This window comes from Astatotilapia calliptera, chromosome 3 (genome assembly GCF_964374335.1).
Source record: "Astatotilapia calliptera chromosome 3, fAstCal68.1, whole genome shotgun sequence".
Classification (NCBI taxonomy): domain Eukaryota; kingdom Metazoa; phylum Chordata; class Actinopteri; order Cichliformes; family Cichlidae; genus Astatotilapia; species Astatotilapia calliptera.
Window position 1 is genome coordinate 82,558,226 of NC_137424.1, and position 11,128 is coordinate 82,569,353.

General features: G+C 44.8%; 1 protein-coding gene across 1 annotated transcript; it reads right to left on the reverse strand.

Moving 5' to 3' along the window:
• Positions 1–4,628: 4,628 nt before the first annotated feature.
• Positions 4,629–8,700, reverse strand: LOC145425988 (uncharacterized). The gene is made up of 7 exons (XM_080299510.1): positions 8,590–8,700; positions 7,833–7,908; positions 7,659–7,727; positions 7,465–7,575; positions 7,344–7,380; positions 6,993–7,069; positions 4,629–6,894 (listed from the first exon to the last, which is right to left on the reverse strand). Exons 1-7 carry the CDS (start codon positions 8,602–8,604, stop codon positions 6,878–6,880), a joined length of 402 nt encoding a protein of 133 aa, XP_080155636.1. The 5' UTR covers positions 8,605–8,700; the 3' UTR covers positions 4,629–6,877.
• Positions 8,701–11,128: the final 2,428 nt, after the last annotated feature.

Genomic DNA, 11,128 nt, shown 5'->3' on the forward strand with positions numbered 1-11,128 from the left:
TTCTTTTTTATAACTTTACAGGGAGAAAATAAAAGTTTCTAGGGTAAAGAAATAAGGAACATAGACCTTTTGACTAGTGATGGGCAGATGAAGCCTCATGAAGCACTGAAGCTTTTCATCCAATTGGTTCACCCCAACGCGAAGCTTCTTGAAGCTTCATTTGCTCTAGCAGGACACCTACTGGACGTAAAAATATTAGTTGGCATGAATTTGAAGAGTGTGGCCTTTTGCACACAGCCTGTAAATGTCAACAACAAAAGGAGTGTGTAAAACATGTATATTGTAGTGATGCAGTATACTGTGTATATTTATGCTGGCAGTATGGGAAATGATTATTTGGAAATGCCTAAAATGGAAATGATCATTTACTGTGAGGTGAGGTGTGGACAGTGGTTGTGCTTTTGTAACATTGAGGCAAGGACAGTGATTAGTGTTTAGGGGACACATCATTGGTTTTTATTTAAAAACAACAGTTTCTCCACTGTGGCAGGTCGTAGGCGATTTTTTTTTTCTAAACTGTCTCTAACTCTCCATCAAACGCCCACATTTTGAATGAAGTCTGAGGGGTTTATATCGCTGTCATAGCTCGCGGCAAAGTTCGAACCGCTTCCTGAACCAGTCACGTGGTACAGCCGGGCAGCGAGGCTTCGGACGTCATCATTTTCAGCTCCTCCCATAAATGAAGCAAGCCTCGATACGCGCTTCGCGGAAACGCCCCCTCCATTACTCGACACACGCTTCGAAGCCTCGATACAGAACGTCACATCACTACTTTTGACACAGGCAGGAAAGTTAGAATAGCAAGTATTTATAGTACAGCAGTTTTTTGGTTCATATTTGGAATAAGCTTAAGTGACTTAAAATATTGACAAAAGTAATTCAAGAAGACGGTAAACATAGGAGACGCATTCTTCCACTTACATAAATGAATAAAAACTTACGTAGCACTATTACAAAATGACAACATCTGAGATGTCAGAATCCAGATTGTCCATAAAGTAAAGAACATCCTTAGATGTGAAGGCAGGTACATTGTAGTATTAGAGGTATTAGAGATGAACTTATTATTAAATTGTTTGTCCTTTATTGCGGTGTTACCTATCGTCATGTTCTTATTAGTGAATACTTTAAGTCCTAATAATAAGTCTCTGACATCGGTGATCAATGAGGTTCATCCGGGTGAGTCAGACACGTGACCTCTCACCTCTGCGCACAGGGCTGATGACGCGCACGTCAGCAGAAACTCTCCGAGTGACGTTGCTGTTACCACGGTAACGCTATTTGTTTGGTTGCCGCAACAACGCCTCCTGCTGCTGCTTCGTTTCGTTATTAGTCTTTACTGAGAGTTGTTGGTGGTTACAGATGTTTATCAATTCGCTCAGTAAACTGAAACTGGAGGATGTGACGCTTACAACAGTCTAACATGGAACGTGAACTAAGTGATTTCACGTTTCTATGGTGATCGTATCAGTTAGTGTCTTAGTGTTTGGACTCCCGATGTTACAAGATCACACGCGAGGAGAATCACTGTGAGAGGCAGACACCCGCACACACCACGTGCATGCTGCTGGTGGTTGCTGTGTTCAACCTGTCAACACAAAGAAGAAGCAGTACCGAGCTGTAATCATACTTTTCCTACTTTCTTAAAGTCTGGGTCGACAGCTCGGTGGTGCTGTGGTTAGCACTGCTGCCCCACAGCAAGAAGGTCCTGGTTCAGACCCACAGTCCGGCTGCGTTTGCAGTGGCTACTCTGGTTTTCTCCCACAGTTAGTGGGCTTGGTTAGTTGGTTTATATTACCCGTGAGCAGTGTTCCCTGTAATGTTTCACGTGTCTGCGCGAACACACAAACTCCCTGAGCGTCCCTTGGACCACTGTGAGCAACAGCAGACGTGTGCACTGTGGTCACGCCAGCATCCAATCCATCCAAGTTACATGTTTATTAAAGTAATCAAATTACAGCATTCACGTTACACTACTTTTAATTAAGTGCTTTAGCCCACTTACAACGAAAAATAAAATCTTGTCCATGACCTGTAGCATGTTAACACTATTGGAAGTAAAAAAATATATATATATTTTCTTAATAAAGCTCTGACTTGTATTCTGAGTCTGTGGTCTGGGAGAGAGTCTGTAACTCTGTCTGCATAATACAGTAAATAATGACCAATGTTGGGCAGTTAATTATATAGTTACTTCTTCAAAAAAGTAACTGAGTTATGCAAACAACAAAGTGTTTTGCAGCTGTTTACCTAAAAATGCAGCCAAGGTGTTTTTTAAATAAACATTTCAAACTATTTACAGAACAATCAGCTGTTCTGCATCTAATTTGATGCCACACAAATTATTTGTGCCGCTCCAAAAAATAATTTGTGTCCACTATGAGATGAAGGAGAACAACAGCCTGATACCTGCAGGCCTGACAGCAGCAGATGTATCACTGCTGTAACACCTGTAACACTCAGCAGGCGCCTCATTGTTCTGACACACACAACAACACTATTGACTACACTACACACTAACTACACACTAACTACAAACTAACTACACACTAACTACACAAGATTTGCGCTAAACGTCTCAAGTCTCTCACATCTCAAAACACGCCGTCACTCCTAAAACTTCCCCCCTTCCTAAACGACTAAATGCCATGTCTGGACTATGGGATAAGGTGGCATCGTTCTGATCCCATACGGGAGCAGCCAGTCACTGACTAACACTGCAAAACTGAATTGTTAAGGTATTTACTTTAATTTCAATTCAGGTTAGATTTTTTTTTTTGTGCGCGACGCAGATTTTCTGTGTGCAGAGACCGTGCCGGCAGTGCGCAGCTTAGAGGGAACATTGCCGTGAGTGCAGATGGTTGTCTGTCTCACTGTTTGTCCTGTGATAGGCTGGTGAGCTGTCCATGGTCTACCTCACCTCTCGCCCTATCACACCTGGGATAGCCCCCCTCCAACCCTGATGAAGATAAGAGAATGGATGGAGTGGATGTTGTTTTAAATCCATTGTCTTTATTAAAGCAGTGGAAGTCTTGATCTCCTCCCCCGACTCAGCTTGAATCATGGGGATGTTCACCGTCTTAATCTTATGGAGCCTGTAAAATGCAATGTTTTAACAGCTTGACAGAAGAAGTCACCAGAGCCAACATTTTCAATGCTTTGAAATATAAAGTTCTAACATATCAAAGACCTTCTAAAAGTCCAAGCAAAGGATTAGGCTATCACCAGGGCATAGAAATGTTGATTACAGTGAGTTTTTCATGAAACCAGATTGGGTTTCATCAATGATCGGCTCCAGAAAAGCCAGTGTTGAGGCAAAAATGTTGTCGTCTGCATTCAATTAGGTCTCCAGTTATCAATAACCACATTAGGTGTGGGGATTATGTCTTCTGTTAGTGCAGGAGATAAAGAGCCTTTTCCAATCCTCTCTAATATAACGTCTAGCAGTAATGGAGCTAGCTCTTCAGAGAAAGGTTGCTAACCATCAGTTCCAGGAGATTTATTAGTTTTAAGATGATCAATCGAGGAGATGATAACTGATAAGCTATCACCTCATCATAAAAAACCTTCAATCATCTTGATTTTTCTGCTTGACCTTGTTAAGAGAGTTCATAAAAGATGGTTGCTGAGAATTAAGAAGCAGAAAGTTAGCAGCCATCCAGGTCTTTATGTCTTTAAGACATTCCTGCAGTTTAACTCATTGGTGTGTGTTATCTGGCTTCATGGACAGATAGAGCTGGGTGTCATCAGCATAGCAGTGTAAATGTATGCTATGTCTTCTAATGATGCTGCCTAAGGGAAGCATGTATAATGTAAACAGAATTGGTCCTAGCACTGAACCCTGTGGAACTCCATAATTAACCTCAGTGTGTGAAGAGGACTCTCCATTTACATGCACAAACTGGAGTCTATTAGATAGATATGATACAAACCACTGCAGCGCAGTACCTGTAATACCTACAGCATGTTCTAATCGCTCTAATAGGATATTATGGTCGACAGTATCGAACGCTGCACTGAGGTCTAGCAGGACAAGCACAGAGATGAGTCCACTGTCAGAGGCCATAAGAAGATCATTTGTAACCTTCACTAAAGCTGTTTCTGTGCTGTGATGAGCTCTGAAACCTGACTGAAACTCTTCAAATAAACCTCTGCAGATGATCTGTTAGCTGTTTGACAACTACTCTTTCAAGGATGTTTGATATGAAAGGAAGGTTGGAGATTGGCCTATAATTAGCTAAGACTGCTGGGTCTAGAGATGCTTTTTGAGTAAAGGTTTAACTACAGCCAGCTTGAAGGCCTGTGGTACATAGCCGATCATTAGAGATAGGTTGATCATATTTAAGATCGAAGAATTAATTAATGGCAGGACTTCTTTGAGCAGTTTTGTAGGAATGGGGTCTAAAAGACACGTTGATGGTTTGGAGGAAGTAATTATTGAAGTTAACTCAGAAAGATCAATTGGAGAAAAAGAGTCTAACTTAACATCAATGGTACTAAGAGTAGCTGTAGATAATATTACATCTGTGGGAGTAAATTAATCCTGGAAACAGTAAATCTTCTTCTGTGAGCCTGACATTACAACCTCCTAGCTTACAATAAAACAGATGAATCCATGGCGAGAGTCATTATGTTTTTAGTTTAGAGTTTATTATGTGATACAAACACACACTCTGTTCATACAGCAGATTATCTAATACACACCTGAAGTACCAAAGAAAGTTTAAAGTATAAAACTGTCACAGATTTCTGAATAAACAGGAGCACACAAGTACATAATGACTTCAACATTTAAAAGAGATTTAGGTTTACAACACGTTCAGTTTACAGAGGTGATCAGATTTATTGATCCAGAATCAATAAATAAGCATCACTACTGACTGAAATAGCTCATCCAGACATCTCACACTCACAGTGAAAGGGTTAAAGGTCATTCCACTGATTTTACACACGTTACTCTCAGCTTGTCGCCTCTGCAGAGGTAAAGTTGCATTATGGGACATATAGGAAATGAAACAGCTGATCGGGAGGATGCTGGGGTGGGGGTGGGGGGGTTCTGGGTGAGCTGTGACAAATTACAGACTTATTTTATAGACCCAAGCTACACCTGGTCTATGTGTGAGCTACACCCGAGCTGCACTTTCTCTACACCTGAGCTACACCTGGTCTATGTGTGAGCTACACCCGAGCTGCACTTTCTCTACACCTGAGCTACACCTGGTCTATGTGTGAGCTACACCCGAGCTACACTTTCTCTACACCTGAGCTACACCTGGTCTATGTGTGAGCTACACCCGAGCTACACTTTCTCTACACCTGAGCTACACCTGGTCTATGTGTGAGCTACACCCGAGCTACACTTTCTCTACACCTGAGCTACACCTGGTCTATGTGTGAGCTACACCCGAGCTACACTTTCTCTACACCTGAGCTACACCTGGTCTATGTGTGAGCTACACCCGAGCTACACTTTCTCTACACCTGAGCTACACCTGGTCTATGTGTGAGCTACACCCGAGCTGCACTTTCTCTACACCTGAGCTACACCTGGTCTATGTGTGAGCTACACCCGAGCTGCACTTTCTCTACACCTGAGCTACACCTGGTCTATGTGTGAGCTACACCCGAGCTACACTTTCTCTACACCTGAGCTACACCTGGTCTATGTGTGAGCTACACCCGAGCTGCACTTTCTCTACACCTGAGCTACACCTGGTCTATGTGTGAGCTACACCCGAGCTACACTTTCTCTACACCTGAGCTACACCTGGTCTATGTGTGAGCTACACCCGAGCTGCACTTTCTCTACACCTGAGCTACACCTGGTCTATGTGTGAGCTACACCCGAGCTACACTTTCTCTACACCTGAGCTACACCTGGTCTATGTGTGAGCTACATCCGAGCTGCACTTTCTCTACACCTGAGCTACACCTGGTCTATGTGTGAGCTACACCCGAGCTACACTTTCTCTACACCTGAGCTACACCTGGTCTATGTGTGAGCTACATCCGAGCTGCACTTTCTCTACACCTGAGCTACACCTGGTCTACGTGTGAGCTACACCCGAGCTACACTTTCTCTACACCTGAGCTACACCTGGTCTATGTGTGAGCTACATCCGAGCTGCACTTTCTCTACACCTGAGCTACACCTGGTCTATGTGTGAGCTACATCCAAGCTGCACTTTCTCTACACCTGAGCTACACCTGGTCTATGTGTGAGCTACATCCGAGCTGCACTTTCTCTACACCTGAGCTACACCTGGTCTATGTGTGAGCTACATCCGAGCTGCACTTTCTCTACACCTGAGCTACACCTGGTCTATGTGTGAGCTACATCTGAGCTACACCTGGGCTACGTGTTAATGAAGTGGACCCAGACTTCACCTGAAATTAAATTCTTCCTAGGACTTGGACTACGTCTAGTCTACAGTTACGCCACATCTGGCTACAACTAGTCTACACCTGTCTTACACCTGGAATCTAACCTTACTTCACACCTGAACTACACCTAGTCTACACCTGGTCTACATTTGTATTCTTATAGGGTGGCCTCGATGTGAAGTATAATGGGTGGATCAAACCAGTCTACAGGTGGACTCTGACCCCGGACAGGACCTGGACTTTAATCCCACCCAGGACCTGGACTCTGATCCACTCAGGACCTGGAATGATGAGCTCGACCTGGACCTGGACTCATGAGCCCGGCCTGGACCTGGTCTTTAATCCACCCAGGACCTGGACTCTAAACCTGCCCTGGACCTGGACTCCACGTTTCTGGTTTCTGAGAGCTGGATCTGCTGCTTTGGCCATCATGGACAGTGGCTTGTCCCTAAGACGTTGGTGCTGAGAGGCATTCAGAATGACTTGCTTTCATTCAGGGCAGGTACAAAGCTGCAGAAGAAACAAGCAGGTGAGTCACATGGTCAGAGGGCCTGTTACCTGAGGGGCAGGTGGATGTTTGAGGGGGTGGAGATTGTGGAGATTGTTACCTTTCTTTTGCTTGTACCGCTGGGATAGCATTGAGAGAACCAGAGCGAGCACCAGAACCAGGAACACAGACACTGATCTGCAGATATAGAAACACAGTTAGCTCCACCCCTTCAAAAAAGAACCAATTGTAATGCAGATAAAACTAAGTCCAGCTAAACATCCAATCAGAAGCCTTCATCCGTTTAATACAAAAACACAAACAGGAAGAGAAAACACTGAGCACTAGTAGGTTAAAAGGATCAGATGAAGAAAGGAATCAATAACAGATGAACAGCTCATCACAGAGTGTTGACTGATTGATTAAAAAGTGATTAGAGGCCACTTAATAATTACAGGAGAGTTATCCTTACATCACACTTAGGATGATCCACATTTCACCAGGGAAGACTGTGGACGAGAAAAAGGACAGTGATAAGAACTTCAGGTTCCTCTCAAGCCGTGTGAAGAAGAAGGATGAACAGGTGAGCCTACCAGGAGGTCCAGCAGTGGTCACCGTGGTGACTGTCACCGTGGTCACAGTTTGGTTCCCGCACACAGCATCAGTCCACTGCGTGCACTCAGATAGAGTGTCCCGATGTAAAGCTGGAGGACACATAGGAGGACAAATCAAGCAGTGACTGATTGCAAATAGGTAAGTCCAGCCCTTTTACTGAAAGTGTTCTTACCCGAGCAATCAGTACAGTCTTTGCACCCGATCCCTACAGTCTTGGAGCAGTTCTTCACTAGGAAGAAACCTGAGAGACACACACATGAGCTAAGAGACATGCGCAGGTGTGCACAGGTAGATCTGTTTGAGTCAAAGCTTCAGCTGCAGGAGAACACACATTAGGACTCCTTACCTGGTGCACAGGTGGGACAGCTCCCTGCAACCCCTTGTACAAAGGTCATCTTCACCAGCAGACATGCAATGCTCACCTGGGATAAGACACATAGACAGTTGGACAACAAAGTGTCAGGTAAGAAGGGCATAACTGTAGCGCACCTGCCTGAGCTATACTGAAGCTATACCCTGAGTATACCTGAAGCTAAAGTCCTTTCTATTAGCCCAATCTGCTCTGTCCTGTAAGGTAACAAACACACCTGGACAGAAACCAGATTCAGCGATCCAACTTTAGACACATGTTCACCTAATCTTAATCTGTAAACAATCAGTTCAAACCCTGTTGCTAGGAGACAGAAACAAAGTTCAACAAATGTGGATTCCTGAGAATGAGGCTCCACCCCTCTGCACGTATCAGCAAAAAACGAGCCAGAACAAGCTGATCTGATCTGAGGAGTCACAAATGCTCACAGACCATATCAGACCAGCGCAGAGCAAAAACCACAGACCAGGCACCTCCTGTCATGGACTTCCAGAGAGTGAAGAAGTCTGAACTGCATTAAACGTGTTTAAATCTGCAGTCAGTCGTAAAATCAGAGAAAAGTCTTCATCTCAGGACTCCTTTAACCCTTCACCTTCCTCCTCCTCTGACTTCATGTATCTTCAGTGAGCTGGCACTCCTCTCTTAAAGCTGTACATGCTTGTCCTTGTGTGCGCTTTCTTCTGCTCTCAGACTTATTCAGGCTTCCTGCCATCGTCACCTGCCCAGCACTCACCTGCAGACCGTCCATGTTGTCGTCTCCTTGCTGTCACGGTGTGAAGTGATCGAATGAGTGACCCTGCACGCTATGACCTCTTTTATACTTTTGCGCTCCACTTTAAGATGAGGAACACTCCTGAGTCATCACATTACATCAGCAAAGTGGGAGGGGCAAAGAGTTCCTTGGAAGGACTGTTATTGTCTGGGCAGAGCTCTGGCACTAACAGATGCAGTGTGACTGTTTAACTGAAGCTTTATTGTCATAAAAGGTGTAAATTGTTGTCTCTGAGAGACCTTTAATGACAGGAAGGAGACAACATGGGCCAACTCTACCTGTGTCCAGCTGTCCAGGTGCTCCTAGCAGTGGGGACTAAAGGTGATGCTGACTGAAGAGAGTGTTTTGTTACACACTCAGGTAAAGGTGCAAACCTGTCAGGAATAACTAGTTTCACCTGTTCAGACTGAGATCACACAGAAATTCTTAGACTCCTTTTATATCAAAACAAACATGTTGGTCCAAGACTTCTGCAGGATGCCACAAACGGTAGAGCGCCAAGATGAGGTCACTTCCTGTGAAGTATGAGTGAGCCTATCACCATTACTGATGGATGGCTAGTTTGTGTTGGTCTGTTTCAAAAAGTGCTTAAAGATGTATTTAGACTCTTAAAGTTGCTAAAAGTGCTTTGTGGCGGTGAATGAGCCGACAACAGCACGTTTTTCATTGGCTGGCTTTTCACCTGCCCTGCTTCTGTAGCACACACACCACACCCTCTCCTCAGGTCGCAGCAACATCTTTATCAGGCAACACATGAATAGATAATGGGGCCACGCGTGCGAGTCCGCCTCCCTGACATCACACCCTACCCACTGCTCCACCCCTGCCCTGCAGCTGAGCCACACCGCGCCACACCTTACCCTGAATGAGCCAGCGCTCTTTCACAGAGTTAAAAGTATCAGCGAGTGACTTTGCCCTTTCAGTGGACATTTAGCCCACTGCAGTAAAGAGAAAGTTTTGTGTTGATGGATCTGTCATCATTAGTCAGATAAAAGCTGCGTCTTGTAAAGCAGCGAGGAGTCAGAATCACTGTGAACTCTACAGACGCGCTAAAGGTCACAGACACAGGCTCTGAGTGGACCCGAGGTCTGGTTTCCTGATGAGTGTACCTTACAGCAGCAGATGGTTTGGATCTGCTCACTGTGTCAGTGCAAACATCTGGATGTGATAAATATTTACACACAGTTTCCATGGTGTCTGTTTGCAGACGTGCTCTTTGTTTCATCACACTGTGTGTGTTTGTCCGGCTAGACCCCAGTGGAGCCTTCAGTGCAATCATATCTATCTAACATCTATCATGTGAAAGGAGAGTCCTCTTCACACGCTGAGGTTACTTATGGAGCTCTGCAGGGTTCAGTGGCAGGACCAATTCTGTTTACATTATCACATATGATGTGTTTCTGGTGGCTTCACACGTGAACGGTTTGCAGCCGAGTGTGAAGCGCTGGGAATGAGAATCAGCAGCTCCAAATCTGAGGCCGTGGTCCTCAGCTGGAAAAGAGTGGAGTGCCCAGTCCGGGCCGGGGACGAGTTCCTGTCCCAAGCGCGGGTGTTTAAGTATCTCGGGGTCTTGTTCACGAGTGACGGGAGACTGACAGACAGATTGGTGCTGCAGCTGGAGTGATGCAGATGCTCTACCTTAGAGATAGAAGTGAGGAGTTCGGCCATCCGGGAGGGGCTCAGAGTAGAGCCGCTGCCCCTCCACATTGGAAGGAGCCAGCTGAGGTGGTGTATCGTTCCCCATCATAGAAATCATAGTTAATCTATAGTTTCATAGTCAGTCCATAGCAGTCTAGTCACAGTGCAATAGTTTTGATTTATCAGCTCAAAACAAACGCTCGCCTTTGGTTAGAATTAGCTCCGCCTCCCCGCCTGTGTCCACACCTGGGTCCTCCACACGGTCTGCCCCCCCCCCCCCCCCACAGACCGTGACACTAGGAGGCTTTGTAAAAATGTGAATACAAACAGAATACAGTGATTTATAAATCATTAAAGCCACATTTTATTCACAGTAGAACAGAAAATATGTCAAATATTTAAACTGTGAGCTCATTTTGAACTTGATGGAAGCAGCATTGCTAATAAAAGGCTGTAAAAGTCAGTGGTACTGAACAGAAACAGCTAGAGGAACGTTTATAGCCAATCAGAGAGAGGCCAGGTTTCTCAGAGGTAAACATGAGCACCAGTCTGCAACAAGCTGTGGATTTCCCACTAGAGGACTCTTGTGATGACACCCTACGATCAGCGTTCGACCAAGTGACGTAGAGCTGACATTTGCACTGATTAGAGACAGGCTGTATCAGGTGAGTCATGACACCACACTGACATCAGCATTTCACCAGAGCACATGGGAGATACTGCTGTTTATTACTTTATATATTTTTGCACATAGAAAAAGTGAATGGCGTTGTCACTTGGTGTTGAGTATCACTTCCTGTTCCCACGAACAGTGGTGTTTTTGCTGATCTGTGTAGCAACTTTAATTGAAAACTCATCACTT

Bases quoted from the DNA above. Each gene is read 5' to 3' on its own strand.
- LOC145425988 (XM_080299510.1), bottom strand. The intron at 7,381-7,464 runs GTAGGCTCACCT...TCTCGTCCACAG, and splicing joins GACCACTGCTGGACCTCCTG to TCTTCCCTGGTGAAATGTGG. The intron at 7,070-7,343 runs GTAAGGATAACT...CTATATCTGCAG, and splicing joins TGGATCATCCTAAGTGTGAT to ATCAGTGTCTGTGTTCCTGG.